This window comes from Zalophus californianus, chromosome 13 (genome assembly GCF_009762305.2).
Source record: "Zalophus californianus isolate mZalCal1 chromosome 13, mZalCal1.pri.v2, whole genome shotgun sequence".
NCBI lineage: Eukaryota > Metazoa > Chordata > Mammalia > Carnivora > Otariidae > Zalophus > Zalophus californianus.
Window position 1 is genome coordinate 35,101,580 of NC_045607.1, and position 18,886 is coordinate 35,120,465.

An 18,886-nucleotide genomic window follows, 5' to 3' on the forward strand; every position below is an offset into this window, starting at 1 on the left:
GCCCCCACCCCTTTGGAGCAGGACAGCTTCTATGCAGAGGTGATATTGGGGGAGGGGAAGGCACTGCTGGGAAATTGGCTTCTGTGTTCTCCTGCCCTTACTCCCTATTATAGATTCATCATTTTCATCAGCACAATGGCTTCCCACCACCTTTGCTTAGATGTTTCCTTCCCCTAGGTATGGTTTCCAGTTACAAAGCACTTTTATGGCCAGCCTCCTACCTGAGTGTCATCTAAACCCTCAGCTAAACCCATTGTACAGAGTATGATATTGAAGTCAGAGAGACAAAAAGACTGAGAGGAAGTTCACATGGGCAAAGCTGGAGCTGGTTCTTGGGTCTTCCAGGATTCACAGAAGGGGAGAGGGCGGGACTCAAGATTCCAGAGAGAGGGCAGTGGCCTGTCTGAGTGAATACACACATGTGCAAGGCATTTTCTCTGGTTTTACTATATCTTTCCCCATGACACGACTGTCCATCTGTGTCAGCGCCTGTCTGTTGGTTTGAGCCTGTTAAGGAGATTTCATCCCTGTTCTTTCCCTGTGTCCCTGTTTGCGTGTCTGTGTGTCCCTTCATTTATCATCTCTGGTGCCACTAGGAGGAATTTCCCTAACGTTGTGGGGTTTTAGAGTTGGTTCTTCCCACTGAGTCAGCAGAGACCCTCTCCCCACAACCTTTTACTTAGCCCTGGTCTTTGGGGTTTGGATAGGGCCCCTGGTGGGTAGTACGCCCTTATCAGAGCCTAAGGAGTTTCTGTGCAGGCCAGCCCTCAGAAACCAGAGCGACAAAGGCCTCAGGGGTATCTTTAACCCTTTTCCCCCAACCCTCCCCCAAACCCTGCTTAGCCTGCCCTGTGGAGGTGGGCCTGTGTTTCCCTTGTATCTGTGTGTCTGTTTCCTGGTCTTTGCCTTGATTTGTTTGTATCTGTCTCTGTGTCAGGCTCTCTGAAAATTCTACTTGGCCCTGAGAAGTATAGCTGGGAACATGCACTCCTCAGGGGATGAACCCTCACCCAACTGGAGTCCATAGGAAGTAGAGGCTGGGACTTGGGTTCTCTGAGGAGATGCAGGGCTGGAGCTGGGGTCCCAGAAAACAAAGATTCCTCTCCACAGATGTCCTCTGTCTTCTAGATGCCCCTTTACTGGGCTTCCTCCATTTTCTCTTCTGGACTTCTTGCCTCCCACTGTACACCACTCTCATCTTTCTTTTTGCCTGTACTAGCCGATCCATTCCTTTCTCTCCTCCTCTGCCTTTCTAACCTGAGGCTTCCCTTCCACACTCTCTGTCCTTGCTGTCTGTTTCATTTAGTTTCCACGCTTTGCATCCTTTCCCTCGCTTTTCCTCTTTTCTTTGCCCATCCTGCCTCCCTCTCTCAGGCTTCAGGCTTTACTTCTTTCCAATCTCAGGGTAAGTGGGAGACATTGCCTTCTCAGACCAGGTAAATTACCTCCCCACCATCCTTTAAATGCTCTATTGGATAGGACTGTGACTGAGCCAGAGAAGGCCCAGCTAAGTGAGTTTGGGAACCTTCCCAGGACGTTGAAGGAGATAGGGGGCTCCCAGGTCATCCTGAGTCTGGTGTCAGGTGTGGTTATATGGATCAGACTCCGGAAGAACATAGGTAGACTTGTCTTTGTGGTTAAAAGTAGAGGGTTTGGGGACCTGCTGTCACCTAGAGTGTCCAATCCTTGGGGTTTTTCCATGATGCAAACGGTCCCAAAAGCTCACAAATGTCCTGTAGGACTGCTCTTGGAATTTAAGTCCTCTGAAAGTTGCCACTGTGTTTTGGGCATGAAGTTTAAATTCCCAGGGGTGTAGGGAACAAGCAATTGCAAATGGGTTACAAGGCCTGGACCAATAGGTTATCTCAAAAGTGTGCTGGATGCTTTTAGCTTCCTTTTTGTCCTCTCAGATGAGCTTGTACCAATTTTGAATTTACTTTCTTCACTCCAGCCTGTTCTCTAAAGATCTGTACAATTCTTTTTTATCAGGTGCTCCCAACCCCAGAACAAAGCCTTTCTAAGGCCCTTGACCAGGGATGGCTGTCATCTTTCTGTTTTAGGTGAACTACGCAGTTTTGTTTCTAACTGCGAAATCCTGTTTGGGATGGTTTTCCTATTTCTTATGTCTGGGGTGTTTTAGAACGATCAAAACGGATTAAAGCTCATTTTGAAAATCAGAGAGAAATTCGGCTAAGAATTAGAATTAAGTACTGTCGTTACCTATAAAATTGTGTTTTTCCTTGAAATCAGCCTGAGCTCAGAAATTTTGGAAAATATTCAGTTAGGACCCTCATGGAAAACTTCAGTGAATTGCTTTGGCGGTTTTAAGGAAATGGGTTATGTTATGGGTATTTTTCTCCTTTTATTTCAGATGTTCGTAAACCTAGATAGTAATTGAGTGCTGGGCGGGTAGCTGAGATGAGGTGGCTATTTTATGTTCTAGAATTGGAGTGTGTGTGTGTGTGTGAGTGAGTGAGAGAGAGAGAGAGAGATGTCTGAGATGTCCTAGCTTCCCTGGTATAGTCTAATCCCAGGCAAGTCCCAGTTTAGATGGAGATTTCCCCATCGCTGGCCTCTGAGCTGCCAGCAGCATTGGTAAATAAATGCTTGCACTTGGATTTTGGCTTTTGACTGTGCTCAGCGATGTCAGTTAGTGGCTGATTAACAGCTACAAGGTCAATGATGTTACACTGGCTCACTCCGTGTTTACTGGTTTTGCTCTTCATTTACTTGGATCCCTGTTTCCCTCCAGATGGACTCTGATGTAAGAGAAGGGCGCTTATTGGGTGGAGAAGATACTTTCCCAGACTCCTTTTGCTTAAAATCCATCTCAGAGTGCTTGTAAAACCTGGGCCTCGGAAGCCTTCTCCAGCTTCTTTATTTCCCCCCTGAACCAACTTCATGCTGCTTGTCAGTTGCAAAATCACTTCAGAAATTCCAGGGAAACTCCTGTATAACAAACCCTGATGTAGTAGAGTGGAATGTGATCCTCTGACCCATTTCTTTTGTGTGCTCTGAGGGTACAGTGGTCAAGTCTGCATGTCAGCCTCACCTTTTTTGTTTATTTTTCCCCTTTATTGAGGGATGAGCCCCATCTTTTTAAAGAAAAGTTTTTTTTTTTTTTTTTTTTTTTATCAAGGCAGTGGTTGGATTTTGTTTCAGTACTCGGCAGACACTATTTAAACAAAAAATTTTAAGTCCTTAGCCCTTGAATCAGATTGCTGATTAAAAACAAAAAACAAAAAACAACCCATTTTTTTCCCCCTGAGATCTAGGTTTATTGGAGTAGTCCTTTTCACTTTCACAGATATTTGTTAAAAGGAAAAGAGTTTTGTTTGTAAAAATCTCTTTATATTTGGTGTATTTTAAAACATATTTTCTCCCCAGGATCTTCCTTAGACCTCAGCATCATGCATGTAATAAGTTATGTCTCTAGTGTAGATTGAGGTCTTTTACATATTCCGTTGTTAACAAAAAATTATAAGGCGGATGCTAGCAACTAAAGGAAACATAGTATGGGGATGCTTGTTATCAATAGCCCGATTGACTGGCTGAAGATGGACAAAGGCAAAGGTTAATTTTAAAAAGCAAGATGCTCGTGAAGCCTGCACGATCAGACTCCAGGCTCAAGACATCCAGCCTGCGGCCATTTCTGATCAGAGGGGCTCTGGGTGCTTGTAACAGCGCTTCTGGTACTATGTGACTGGTTCTAACCACCCTTTCCCTTGCCTTTTGTTTCTGATCTGTTTCAGGACATGGAGGAGTGAATCAGCTTGGGGGGGTTTTTGTGAATGGACGGCCACTCCCGGATGTAGTCCGCCAAAGGATAGTGGAACTTGCTCATCAAGGTGTCAGGCCGTGCGACATCTCAAGGCAGCTTCGAGTCAGCCATGGTTGTGTCAGCAAAATTCTTGGCAGGTAAAGGCAGGAGCTACAGGCTTCCCTTGATTTTTCAAATAATGACCTAAAACATGACCGAGCAGCTGTCCAATGTGCCTGCGTCATATTGAAAATCATGGTAGCACTTCGCTAACATGCATAGTACTTTGGAATTTGCGAAGCCCTTTCAAGGCCATTCCATTCAAAGTAGCCCTGGGAAACTCCCATTTCAAATGACATGTGGAATGGCGTGACTCAATCAGGAAGAATGACATGTTTTCTCAAAGCCTGGTGAATTATTCCAAAGGACCCACGAGTGAGAGGTTCTTGGGAATTTCCCTTACACATCTTGGGTGAGCCCGGGACCTGAGCAGGGCTGGGTGGAAAATCCACAAGTTACAAAATCACATTATCAAGTTCAATGTTTTATTTTAACGTTTTCAAAAAGCACATTCCTTTTTTAAAGGTCAGCTGTCATTTTCAGTTTTGGGGTATCATCAACCTTCTTATGTGGCTGTAGTATTTTTCTCCTTATATGTTTCGTTTCCTTCATAGTGACAGGCATCCTAAGTGTATATTAGAGAGGAAAAAAAAAAAAACAGAAAACACACACTAACTCTCAAATCTGACATTTGAAAGTTGCCACTTGACCCGTCGATTTGCTGCCAGCAAAATACTAACGATGCCAATCGATGCCCAGCCTTCGAGTACTCCTGTTTATTTTCTCAGGAGAACCTCAGTATGATCCAGGGAAGAATGTTTTGAGATGAAGAAACAAATCTACAGAGGTCAAGTGACTGACCCAGGTCCATCCAGCCAGTCAGTCCTCTCGGACTGGGAGGAGGCCTCAAGGACTCCTAGACCATCGGCATCTCACCATATCCCAAAGCCAAAACCACAGGGTTTTTTTCTGGGCATGTGAAGTTGTTAGAGGTCTGCCCTAGCAGCTGGAGTATTCTCAGGTCTAGCTGTTCAGTGCTCTCTCAGGCTTTTTCTCCCTGGGTCAGAAAACAACCTTGGTCCTATAGCTTGCATTATGATTTGAGAACAGTTGCCTGAATAGAAAAAAAAAAAAATTTGAAGTATGTCAATGACATTGTGATTTTCTGCATGTTCTTTCCTTTTCATCTGCTGGAATTTAAGAAATTCTCTTAGATGGAGGGAATAGCAGTTTCTACCCTTGGGGAGCTGTATTGGAGACCAAGGGAAGAAGTTTCAAGGCCAGGGGTCTGGCATCTCCTTTGGGGACCTTGATCCTTGTATTTATTCCTTATCCCCTGCCCACCCCAGGTCACCTCGCAGCCAGGGAGGCTCTGGGCTCCACTCCTGTTTAGCACTCGGCAGCAAATGAGCCCTAGCCAGAGTTCAAGGAGGAAGGCTGGACATCAGCATGGTGTTCTCATTTGATGGTGGTTTTAGGCAGGAGGATGTGAGTGAGAATAAAAGAAGAAAAATGGAGGGGAGGGAGATGAAGAGAAAAGAGAATGACTGATTTTAAAACAGAGAATAGACTAGAATAGAGCAGTGAAGACAAGACAGAAGGAGAGAGAGAGAGGAAAGAAATATTTTGGACTATCTCAGTGTCAAACTTTGAGAGCCAAGTGGATCTTAGCTTTCTTCTTGGGAAGCCTCTTCATTGCACTGAGGGAGAGAGAGAGAAAAAAGAAGGCCTTTCCTTTGTTTTTGCTGAGACGTTGTTGAGCCGACATCTTGCTTGCTATTTGAAATCTTCTCAGGGCAAGATGCCGAGCCCTTCTCAGAGGGGACGTCCAGATGCCGAGTCCTCATGTTCTGGTGCCCGGGAGCCCCCCAGATCTCCCCTGGAGACTGAAGGGGACAAGGACCCTCCCAGGCCCAGCCGCCAGCCTCCCGAGGCTCAGAATAGATTTGTCACTAGGTAGAGTGGCACTCGGAAGTTATGAGCCGCTCCGGTGCCTGGCCGTTTAAGTTGTCAACAATAAATTGGAATTTCATAGCTCATTATTTTCATAACTAAGAACCACAGTGGACAAAATGTCACTCTAATTAGAACTGCCTTTTAAGAAACAAGTTCAGGCCTAAAACAGTGTGACTGGGAATTTCTGAACTGGGGCTGTTCCATCCACTGACTTGTTTTTTTTGGTCACCGAAGAATTTGATAGGCGCACTTGGAGTGACAGATTATAGAGAGTGTGTTGTGTGTGGTGGTCGTGGTTTTCAGAGGCTGCATGACAAGGCAGGCAGAGTCCCTGGGGCAGGCAGAGACCCCCATCATGTTGGGAAGGTGGCGTTTTGCCAGGAGTGTGGGCATTCAGTCCACAGAGCTCGAGGCTCAGGATCCTGGTGGCATGTGAGGCCCATTTAAATCCACCCAGAAAGCCTTGTCTTCTTTCATTGGAGCCTGGCTTGGGGGGTTCAGACCGTTTGGAACTGGGTGGTATGTTACACAGTAATAAACACTCAGAGGATTTTAATCCGCAGCACGTGCTCTTTATGTTTTGCAGAGCTTTTTCTTACCCATTCTGCATTTCTGCCTGCGTCCTGTGAGGCAGCCTGGGCAGACGTCCTCCCCTTATTATACAAATGGAGCAACAGAGGCCCAGAGAGGCTGAGAGATTTGGCCAAGGTCACACAGCTTGTTAGTGTCAGAGGCACGGACTAACACGCCCAATTCTTTACTCCCAAACTAGCGTGCTGCGTGTTGGTGGCGGCTGGCTGACTGCTGTGTGTAAGCCAAGAGGCTGAGTGGTTGTTGTGCTGAGAGGAAAGAGCAATTCTTCAGTCCCGATTCCTCACTTTGCACAGTTGCCAACTGGGGTTTCCCCCTGGGGTGTCAGGGTTGCCTTCTAAGGGCCTGGCTGATGGGTCAGTCAAAAGGCAGACAGAGGTCTCATGTCAAGGCTGTGACCTGCTGTGGTTGGCCCTGCTCGGAGAGCCCTGGGTGCTGCCACCCCCAGCCAGGCCAGCAGGACAGGGGCTGGGGGGAGGGGCAGCTCCCTCCCGCGGCTCTCTCAGCGGCTGCGGGAATATTGCCGGCTCATGCCACTAGCATGTTTTGAGTACTCAGCCCAGGTTTGTCTCTGTGTCTGTAACCTCTACCCCAAGACAGTGCCTATAACTGGCACTCTGTAACTAGTGAGTGAGTGCGAAGATGCATGCGAACTGCCTGGTAAACGGGAAAGCTTTCTACAGTTGCAAGGGATCATCAACATCATCGTTGTTTTCATTTTCACAAAGCAGAAGTTTGCTCTAGTGGGAAGAAGACTGGGTTGAGATTCAGATCTGAAGGCTGGCACTGGCTCAGACTTCCAGAAGGAAGTTGGGCAAGTCACTTATTCTTCTAATCATCAGTTTCCCCGTCCATAAATAAAACCCACTGGCCTCTTAGGATTGATGTGAGGATCCAGATAATTTGAGGAAGAGCTCTGTATAAACTTTAGAGCACTGTGCCTAAATAAGGAGTTACTGTGTTGTTGATAGTAAGAAATAACTTTTTATTGTAAAATTGGAAGGATAATTGGAAGCTGCAGAGATTGCTGTGTGCCTTAATTTGGGTGCCTTTCTAACCTTCTGGCAAAATAACATTTTCTTGGATAGTTCTTAAAGCCTGTTTGTGATTAATTACAATTTTTTGGTCATTACAGAAAGAGGGAGGATAGGTTGAGTTTTGCCTTATGGTTCATATTTGTACATGACTCACTTTTCTCAATGAAAAACAGAATTTCCACTTCTGCATCACTGCTCCCAAATTATTTCATCTGTTCCTAGAATATCCACTAACTTGGCCCTAACTAGATTTACCCAGGCTGAGAATTTCAACGTCTCTTTAAATGTAACTAGTCATTGTTCTTGGGTAACACTTCCCATCCATCCCATGGGAGAATCGCCTCTTTCCCTTACCTGTTATAAACTCTTGGTAGGTTGAAAAATTACCAGTGATGGGGGCGCCTGGCTGGCTCAGTTGGTGGAGTGTGTGACTCTTCATCTCAGGGTCTTGAGTCCTGGCCCCACGTTGGGTGCAGAGTTTACTTAAAAAAAATTAACAGTCATTTCTAAAATGTCTTCTTGGCTAAAACAATTCTCAACAGCAAGATAATCTCCTTTGCAAGAGAAATCAAGAATTCCTCTGTAAATGTTGAGAGACATCCAGTAAAGGCTCAGATTCAGAAAAGGAATCAAGTAATATCTTTTCCCCTGGAATGATCTTTCACGGCACTCTTCTCCCTGGTCTCGGTTTTACTGTAAAACCCTGACATCCTATTTGTGTTAACGAGGAAGAGCTGATAGCATGGAAATGTCCTTAGAAACAGCGATTTACCTCAGGGGAGGTCCCTGGAAGAGCTGCAGTGACTTGTGGTTGGCTTTTTTTGATTGCTTGGGTTTTGACTTATATATATATTTCCAGTTAATTCTGGAATCCAACACTCCTTTTAATTTTATACTAAGGTTATCATTTTAATCTTACGGCAAAAAAAGTTGCATTTTAGGGGACAGTTTCACAGAATGCAGATGGAATCTGCTAGGGGATGGGAGTGCTGGTAAATTAAAGGCACAAGCCAACTTTCTGGGGGAAATTTTAGCTCGGAAGGCCGGGCCTCCCTCCTGGTTCGGCCAGTGGGTCTTGTGTGATCCTGGACAAGCCGTTTAACCTCTATGGATCTCTGTTTTATACCTACCAATAGGGACCTATTCATTCATTTTTCTTTCATTTGTTCAAAATATTTATGTGTTTTAGAACTGTTGGGGGGGGCGCCTGGGTGGCTCAGTCGTTCAGCGTCTGCCTTCGGCTCAGGTCATGATTCCAGGTCCTGGGATCGAGCCCCACATCGGGCTCCCTGCTCGGCGGGAAGCCTGCTTCTCCCTCTCCCACTCCCACTGCTTGTGTTCCCTCTCTCACTGTGTCTCCCTCTGTCAAATAAATAAATAAAATCTTAAAAAAAAAAGAACTGTTGTGGGGATCAAATGGGAAAGCTGACTTGAAAGTTTTCTGTAAACTGTAAAATGGTAGATAAATGTGATAGAATGAATTAACTAATTAATGCATAGCATCCGGACCAGCACTGTCCAATAGAAATAGAATGTGAGCTGCGTTTGAAATTTAAAATTTCCTGGTAGCATATTTAAAAAGGGGAAAATAAACAGGTAAAATGAATTTTATGTATCTTATTTAGCCCAGTATATGAAAAACGTGATCACTTCAGCATATAACCAATATAAAAATTATTAATAAGACATTTTATGTTCTTTTTTTTCTACTAAGGTTTGACAGTCTGGTGTGTATTTTATACTTATAGCACACCTCAATTCAAATGAGCCATATTTCAAATGTTCAAAAGCCCCGTATGGCTAGTGGCTGCTAAACTGGACGGCACAGATCCAGATGGTTTCTGGATAGAGTTAGCTATTTTGTTGCAAACATCCATTTTGCTGGTCCATTTTGCTGGTTCCTCATGGCTAAGCTCCTTTCTCCTTGGGTCCTAGGTATTATGAGACGGGGAGCATCAAGCCTGGAGTAATTGGAGGATCCAAACCAAAGGTCGCCACGCCCAAAGTGGTGGAAAAAATCGCTGAGTATAAACGCCAAAATCCCACCATGTTTGCCTGGGAGATCAGGGACCGGCTGCTGGCGGAACGGGTGTGTGACAATGACACGGTGCCCAGCGTCAGTTCCATCAACAGGTGAGGGGCTGGTGCCTGTGGGAGGGCTAGGGATCTGGGTGGAGTGGGGTATCCTAGAGGCTCTGCGGGTGCTTTTCCTAAGGATCTGGTCTCTCCATTCATTAAGGCTCCTTAAGGGTTATCAGACAGGAGGGGGGCTAATGGGGCCTCAATAGATCTCTCTATCGCCTTTCTCGTCTTTCCAAAGTGGGCAGGAGTTCTAGGCCCAGGGAGGGAAGGCCATGTCAGTACCCAGGCTGCTTGAGATTCTTCTGAGCCCAGAGTGATTTTTATCACTCGCTTTCCCACCCGCCTGTGTGTGTGGAGCATTTAGCAGGGAATTGTCCTGATCGGGCCCCACAAATGTCACTTCCTTGTAAGCCCATGCTCAAAGTCTTAGCACTGGCCTATATCAGAGCTTCCCAGGAAGAAAATCCCTGCCTTCAGTTTGGGCAGAGGTTGAGCCACTGAGTGTGGAAAACAGCCTGGACTTGAAGTTGGAGGATTTAGTTCTTGTCCCAGCTCTGCCACAACCTTCAAGTGTGACCTTGACAAAGCTCTTCCTGTCTCTGAGAGCCCCAGACTGGAGGTTCTGATGTGGGTCTGTGATCTCTAAGAGTGACATCCAGGACACTAAGATGCTGTGGAGTTAGGGGGCTGCCCTCTACCCAGTTGCCCTCAATCTCACTCATGGAGAGAAAGAACCAGAGAAATACCGTGAATACCAGGCATGGGATCTTCCTGGGAGCTGCAGAGGCACCTTCTACTCTGCAGTCTGATCCAGGAAGTATCTGACGGAGCTCTCAGAGCTTTAAAAACTCATGAAAGAAAGTTTTCTATTGTAGATGGTGCAGTCTCAACTCCATCTAAACCCACAGAGGTCAAGGATGAAGTTGTAAGATAAACAGAAATGATGGTTGTCTAAACTCCACAAAAAGAAGAGAAGCCGGCAGACCGATAACTTGACCAGTTCCCATTTCTCCAAGGTCACAGGCGACCCTTGTCAGTGCAGAGCCTATTTGGGCATAGGAGACCCCTTGCCTCCGGCAGAAAGAGGTGGTTAGACTAGAATGTCTCAGAGATCCCTTCTGGGCCTGCTGGTTGTTCCTTCTGTGATGACTCAAATGCACAGAGTCACTGTGTCAGTGTCTGTGTTGATGTTTTGAGTCCTGCTATTTCATTACCGTCAGCCTGTTTTCTTTCTCTCAGCAAATCTTTACCTTGGCCCTGACATCATGCAAGGTGCTGAGAAGAGAGAGGGAAATTGGGCACACTGTCTCTTAGTCTCTGTTCTAGAGGGCCTCCTTGTCTAGGACGGGATTCTGGTGCGGGTTAGAAGGCCGGTCAGCCCAAATTAGCTGAGGAAGTAGCAACTGTTGTGGTGGGTTTGGGGGGCGGAGAATACTCCTGTTCTTTTTCTGGATTATGAGGGGCTCCAATGTGCTTTGTGAGTCCCCTGCTTCTGGCTCATTGCAGGATTTCCATCACGCAAAGCAATGTGACTTTTTCCCCATGTCTCTAACGTGGAGTGAGGCATACACTGCCTATCAGCAATGAAGCAGCAGAAGTCTGCTCTGCAAAGAAACTTCTGCCAAACCCATGGTCAGGCTTTGGGGGCCCACGGATTTCCCAATGTAGGGTGTACATGTAATTGGTGGTTTGAAAGATAACTTTAGGTTGCCCGTGGGGGTCCCAAACTCTAATGCCTGTTGTGGCCAGGCAGTGAAGCAGGCCAGGTGTGAGGTGATAGGGAAAGGTCGGGTCTTTGGCAAACAGAGAGCACAGCAGTATTGAAGGGGCAGATGCTTCTCAGCACCAGCTGAATGCTGCCAGGAATGCAGGCCCAGGATTTGCCAGAATCTTTCCACTCTTAAATGGAATCTGGAAACTAGGATTAGTGTGTGCATGGATCTATGTGTATGTGTATATAAAACCTCCATATTTTTAAATGGGGGCGACTCATTTCAGTGAAAAAAAAAAAAAGCCTTATGGGGCAAGCATAACTCATTTGCAGGGCTCCAGCCCTTCTGTAATACAAGGATGAAAATTATTTTACGATGAATTTATTTTAATGGACTTTAGAAAAATATAACTGGAACACCAAGCCAGTCAGTGTGAACTTTATGGACTATCCCTCCTGTTTACAGTAAAGAACTAGTGTTGCCTCATAAAAGAAGGTCTATTTAAGTCAAAAAGTAAGTTACTTGAAAGGAACAGATGAAATAAATAGAGCACATAGCTTGGCAGAGGGGGTGAAGGCTGTAAGGGGTACTTGAATGAGTGTCTAGGGAAACCGTGGACCAGCCGATGCCTTGTGCTTGGAGCTTTTCTGTGCAGCTCTGACTGCTGGTCGCTCGTGGCTGGGACCGTGGCCGGCCTCAGGGCCTCCCGGGTGTCCCCAGCGGGGGCTGTACCTCTGAGGTGTTTCACACCTGTGGTCTCCTACAGCCCTTGAGGCTTAACTCTGTTCTGTGGCAGGTAAAGAAACAGGCCCAGAAGGGGAGTGCAGAGGAATGATGATTTTGAGGTGGAGCTGGGAGTCGAGCCTAGGTTCCCTGATGGTAAGAGGAGGGCCTGTCTCTTTGCACTGTCCTGGAGGACTCTGCCAGTGACAGGACTGAGGATCTGACAGAAGGGAGGCAGGGGGGAGTAAAACAGTCATTCCTACTCCGTCTCTGTGCACTTTGCAGCCTTTGTGCTTTGCAGCCTGTCTGCAGCTCCCTCGGGGACCTGTAGCCCTCTCTTGCGCACCCCTCTGGAGGCTCTTCTCTGGGATCACACTCTGGCTCCTTACTCCATTCCTCACCCAGAGCTCTTTGTGGTCTTTAGCCAACCAATGCAGCAATGCAGATAGATGAGGTGTGGGACACCGTCTGTTGCTGCCTGCCCACCCCCCACTGCCCGAGAAAGCCTGAGCCATCCCAGCACGCAGGTTCTGTTTTCCGTACGAAGGCAAAGCTGCTGCACTGTGTTCAAATGGATGCAGTTTCGAAAGAACCGTCTTGCAAATGTCCATAGATTCCTCTCCCAGCCCCTGCCTCCCTTGGGGGCAACTTCTCACGATTCCTTTATTTCAAACAGCTAAGGAGGGAGTGGTGGTTGGATTGGTAGCTATTCCGGGGGCCACAGTGTCATCTCCAGTGTCCACCCCCACAAGTATAAGCCTTCCTGCTGTCTTCTGGGAGACCAGCCCGGGAACCCCTGACCCACATGGAGTTAAGTGCCATCGCACCTGTTGTGCTGAGTGTGTGGGAGATTTCCTGGGACACAAGCCAAGTGTCTTGTTATTCTGTGGCTTCCTAAGGACAAGGAAGCGCTGGGATGCTGCCGAAGCTGCACCAAGGATTTTTAGAATCCAGCCTGAGTGCCCGTTGGAGGAGACGGTCCGAGAGCTGACAGAAACAGGTGGAATGGAGCCTGCCTTCTGTTCGAGACCTGTGGCTCTAAATCAGGGGCCAAGTAGTGGGCACCGTGGGTGGCATTCCCAGTTAGAAGGACAGTTCTCTTTAGCACCGATTGGTTGTTATCATGTGAGAACGTGGGGTCAGCATGGCTAGGTGTTCGGATTTTTCAAGGGAAGCTACAAATCCATGTATTTATGTAAAAGCTCCCACCTTGCAAATATTGGCAACTAATTCAAATGAAAACAAGTAACCGTGCAAGCCAAATAAAGCTTGTTCAGGGATGGACGTGGCCTGGGGGACGATAGTTGTAAACTCTACTCTTCCTCTGAACTTGGGCAGCAAGACTTCTGAGATTGTTTACTCATTCCCTCTTTCTTCTCCAAGTCAGTTGCTGGCCTGGGTGTCCCCTGTGGGTCCTCTCCCAGTATGGTCCAGTTGAACCCTTGGTTGTGGAGTCTTTCTTTCTTTCTTTTTTTTTTAAAGATTTTATTTATCTATTTGACAGAGAGAGAGAGATCACAAGTAGGCAGACAAGCAGGCAGAGGGAGAGGGAGAAGCAGGCTCCCTGCCGAGCATGGAGCCCGATGCGGGGCTCGATCTCAGGACCCTGGGATCATGACCTGAGCCGAAGGCAGATGCCCAACCAACTGAGCCACCCAGGCGCTCCTAGTTGTGGATTCTTAGCACAGCTGGTGGCCCAAGATTCTTAGTGCCCAGTGGCAGTTTGATCAGTTCCGTAGATGTGGGGATCTCTTCAGCCTTGTCTTCCTATTTCTTTTTTAAAGGCACCACGATTTTCTCTTTCAGTGTAATTGTGTGTGTGTGGGGGGAATGTGTCTGAGAAAACCTAGCCTTTCAAAGAAGTGAGGGTGATGTTGAAATCGGATCTTATAAATGCCTGTAATACCTGAAGTCCCTGGGACGTTAGTCCTTCAGCTTCTAAAAGGATTTGGAATCCAATATTTCCTGTAGGAAATATTTAGCAGGGGGATCACTTCCTTTGAATGTGGTCCAAAGGAAAGTGCTTAGGCATGGGACCTGGAAGTCTGGGCTGACCTGCTGTGTGACCCTGGGCAAGTCACTGGAGCACTCTAGGCTTTGGTTTCCCCATTTGGAGGAACTGGTTGATTGCTGAACTTTCTTCCCTGTTGGACGGTCTAGGATGTTCACATGGCACCCAGGGTCATGCTCATGCTCAGTAACGTAGAGGTTAGACCTTTTAGTGTTAAGTGCCAGTTAGCCAGGCTGTCTCTGGTTTAGAAAAGGTCTGGAGTGTGACTCTTATTGTGATTGCTTGTTAATTTTAAATTTTTAAAGAACTGCTATGATTCAGTTAGTCTTGTTCTTCCCACTACCATTTCTTCTCAGCGGAAGATAATGCTCTTTGTTCTTTTTTTTGGCAGCTGCTGCAAGCAGATGGGCAAAATCTCTATCCCTGGGGACAGCTTTGGCGTGTTCCCTATATTTTGGTCTCGCCTATAAAGGACAACTGCACTACAGCCTTAAAATAGGGTGTGGGGATGGCTGCTTTCTCCTCCCCAACTCCCAGGGGGTTCCCATGTGTTTTTAAGGCATTCGTGGAAAATACGAATTTAAGGTTGAAGCTGGTCTTTAGTCGTTATGAAGGTACTACTGAAAATAACAGCTAACATTTATAGAGAATTTACTATGCAGTAGCCACTATTCTAAATTATTAATTAGTTTAATTCTCATAATAACCCTAGGAGGTAGGAGTGATTCTTAGCCCCACTTTGCAGATGAAGAAACTGAGGCACAGAGAGGTTAAGTAATTTACTCAAGGCCATGCATTTGGCAAGTTGGAAAACTGGGATTCAACCTCTGATTCTGGAGCCTGTGTATTTATTTATTTATATAATTTTTAAAAAAAAGATTTTATTTATCCTTTGGGGGTGAGGGGCAGAGGCAGAGGGAGAAGCAGGCTCCCCGCGGAGCAGGGAGCCTGATGCGGGGCTCGATCCCAGGACCCTGGGATCATGACCTGAGCCCAAGGCAGACGCTTAAATGACTGAGCCACCCAGGCGCCCTGTGGAGCCTGTGTATTTAATCAATATGCTGCAGCTGCCTCTTGATTATTTATAACAGTTGATAATGTCTTACCAAATGATTTACAAGTATTTTAGAAGAAAAATAAGGAAAATATAATTTTCTTTGTTTGCTTAAATTTAATGGCCAGACAATACTTTGAAAAGTTAGGACTTTATGCTGAAAGTAATGGGAAATAGTTCTGATATATTTTACCATATTTTTGTATATACATAAACCATAACATAGATAAACTATATTTACATCTGGTATATCCATATATTCGCATCAAGCCATATCTCTGTAGACAAACACACATATATCCACGGAGAAGGTGACATACACAAAAATACAAAAATTAGGTCAGATTCTAGCTTAATTCCAGGTGGTTCCAAAAGACTATCTCATTCCTAGGTCCTTGTGAATATGCTCCATGTTTGCTGAGTTAAAATAAGCAATTCGAATATTGGAGAAAACAAACACCGAATGCATTTGATGCAACACTTACACTGACTCATAGAAAAGGGCAAAGGACCCTGGAGGCTCAAGGGGCCTGGACTCCAGAGGACCCCGTGGTTGGGCTGTGGTATGAAGGGAAATGTCTGTTCCAGGCTCTCAGCCGAGCATGCTGAGCAGCCTGGGTGCCCACCACTGAGCTGTGAGATCGTGGAGAGCAGAGGCCGTAACCCAGTGAGGGCATCCTCACCGCTCTCCATTTGTACAGGCTGGGGACCCAGTGCAGCTTGTAACTTGGACTTCCTGAAATAATGGTCTGGAATGTGCAAAAGCCTCTCGTATGGCATTGAGTGAAGAGAGAGGGATACAAACTGCGTACATGGTTTAATCTTGATTTTGCTAACAGAAAATGGATATTTCCTAATATGCATAGGAATGTTAGCATAAAGGAAATATACTGAAATGTGATTTTTAGATGTCTTCTTTGTATTTATTATCCTAAAAGTCTGCAATGAGTGGAGCACTGGGTGTTATGCACAAACAATGAATCATGGAACACTACATCAAAAACTAATGATGTAATGTATGGTGATTAACATAACAATAAAAATTATTTTAAAAAAGTCTGCAATGAGCACAAAGCGCTTTTATAATTAAGAAGAATTCTAATAAATGTTCTTTTAAAAGGTAATAGTTGGAGGGTGGAGTAGAGCTTTTCCAAAGAAGCTGAACATTGTATTACCACCCACACTTCTCCCGAATGCCAGGGAAGGAACTTTCTTGTAGAATTCACTGGGGCTTCTGGCCTGGCCAGGTTGGTTACTCTATGACACGCAGGGCTTGCAGTCTCATGGAGACCCATATGAGTGTGTTGTTCCAGAAAGAAATTTACAGACTAAGCTTCCCAGAGCCCAGCGTTCTGCAGAGGAACATCGGAGCCAGCAGGTGCAGAGGGAAGGCAGTACTGTTATTACCCCTTTTATACAGTGGGATTTTCTGGAAGATTTTTCCCCCCAAAAGAGGATTTAATTACTTAAAGCAAGTAGTGTGGTCTCTTCCAAATCCCTCGTTGTATTGAGGCCCACAACAGAATGGACTTGCCCAGGGTCACAATCAAGTTCATCATATTAGAACTAGAGCAAGGTCTCTGGAAAGACAAGCCAGGACACCCCTGGCTCCTGGCTCTGTTGGAGCTTAACCATGAGATTTTGTACAAGGCAGCTTTGGAGGGTTCCTCGTAGCAAAGCCAAGCCAGCACTTTAAACCCTTTTTAGGTTGAGAGCAACACACATCCGTTTCTTTGATAATTTTGAACAGGTGGGGGATGTGACTCCTCATGTGGCTCTCTCTAAGGCAGAGAAACCAGAGCACGTGGGCCCCCAGGGAAGAGAGGTCACCTGGTTCAGTCATTCTGCTGAGATGGGGCAGAGGTCCAGGGAAGGGAAGAAACTCCCTAACGTCACTCAGGGAGTTCTTTATGGAGCTGGAGCTGCTCCAGAGAAAAAGACGCCCATTCATAATACTAACATATCATCCTTTGTCTACGGAAGAGGCACTTGAATCCCAGACGGGGTGCAAGTTATCGTTATCCAAAGACACCCAGGGAGGTAGGGGCTGAGTTGGGACTAGTCCATAGCTTTTCTAACCCCCTAACTCCTGGTCTAGGGTATAACCTCCTTCCTCCTCTGCCCCAGCTTGATAAGGCTTTTCTGGTTGTCCGTGCATAGCTAGTTGAGATATCTTCTCGATGATGGTAAATAGCCATTTATTTTCTTTCCCAACTGTCCACAGGATCATCCGGACCAAAGTACAGCAGCCACCCAACCAGCCGGTCCCAGCTTCCAGTCACAGCATAGGTAAGAACTTTTAAAAAAAATTTAAAGATCTAATGGGTTCCAAATAGTCTAAAGAACTTTTAATCATTCTTATGGACAGATAATTCTGCATAAAACACTTCGGCACACGTACTAATGCGCCTTCTTTGTCATTCTCCAAGGGCTGAACCTGGTAAATGAATTTTATAAATACTGCTAAAAGGTTTTGAATTTTACTGATTATTATGATAAATAGCTTTCACCATGAGACAGAAAATTGAAATCTAAGCCAAAAAAAAAAAAAAATCCACTAATGGGGGTCTATAGAATGTCAGATAATTAAAGTAATAAATCAAGAAAGGGATACTTATTCATAACATTTTCTGCATCATTAGTCAGTAAGTAGTTTTGAATGTGTTTTTTCTTCTATTAACCAGCCCTTCCACAATTCTTTGTGCACTTGCAGTCTTGAGTGAAGATGTGGCAAAACTTCCCAAACTTTCTCTCTCTCTTTCTCTCTCCCCCTCTCTCGCTTCGATCTCATGTACTCCATTAATTGTTGAGGGCTACAGTGGGGTTTTTGACACTCACGGGGGTTAGTCTGAGCAAGAGCCACTTGTAAGCGTGGGGGTCCTATTTCCTACTATTGAAGAATTCGGAAGTTTCCGTGCCTTTCCCTTCCCCGCAAAGACTGTGAGATGTCAGTGACATGTGTCTATTTAAGGCACGTTATTTCTCCACTTGGGATAAAGGAAACACCTCTGGGGGGAAGGTTATTCTATAAGAAAGTGGTGGCCATTCAGTAAGCCTCTGACAGTCCCTGTCACTGTCACTTAATAATGCCTCAGACTATCTAATGTTTCCACATCTTTGTCACTCCCTCTTTAACTGCAAACTTGAACTCCCCGTGGTGATGGAGGATGGGCAGACGCCAGGCTTATACTTCCAGGTTTGCCATTAACTCATCCGGTGAACTGTGTAAGTCCCTTTGCTTCTCTGAGCCTTAGTTTCCCCATTTGTGGACTGAGGTGCACAAACTAGGTGCTCCCTGAGGTTTCTGTTCCTCCATGTTTGCCTCTTTGGATAAAGGTAAGAGAGAATTCCTCCTTACCATAAAATAATTCTTTTTTTCCTAAAGATCTTATTTATTTATTTGAGAGAGAGAGAGAGAGCATGAGCAGGGGGAGGAGCAGAGGGAGAAGCAGACTCCCCGCTGAGCAGGGAACAACGTGGGGCTTGATCCCAGAACCCTGGGATCATGACCTGAGCTGAAGGCAGATGCTTAACCCACTGAGCCACCCAGGCGCCCCTAAAATAATTATATAAGACTGATGAATCACAGCCCTGTACCCCTGAAACAAATAATACATTATATGTTAATTAATTGAATTTAAATTAAAATAAATAAATAATTCTTTAGTAGTCCATTCAAAAAGTGTTTGCTAAGCCCCTGCTTTGCAGGAGACTAGTGTTTTAAAGGAGGCAGGACCTAATCCCCATTCTCCAGGGCTTCTCAGTCTAATGGGGGAATGCAACTAAGAGAAGTTTGCAAAACACCTAGCTCAGGCTTAAGAAGAAGGTACAGGGTACTGTGTAACCCAAAGGAAGGAAACTACCAGCTCTGCTGAGCTGGGCCAAAGAGGATTGAGGAGG

General features: G+C 45.7%; 1 protein-coding gene across 6 annotated transcripts in view; it reads left to right on the forward strand.

Moving 5' to 3' along the window:
- Positions 1 to 18,886, forward strand: part of PAX5 (paired box 5) — a 190,425-nt gene that overhangs the window by 10,312 nt on the left and 161,227 nt on the right. For all 6 annotated transcript variants that reach the window (XM_027616734.2, XM_027616736.2, XM_027616737.2 and 3 more), the window contains exons 2-4: positions 3,753 to 3,918; positions 9,340 to 9,537; positions 17,211 to 17,275. In XM_027616734.2, the coding sequence (XP_027472535.1) occupies positions 3,753 to 3,918; positions 9,340 to 9,537; positions 17,211 to 17,275 (429 nt within the window). The remainder of the gene's footprint in view (positions 1 to 3,752; positions 3,919 to 9,339; positions 9,538 to 17,210; positions 17,276 to 18,886) is intronic.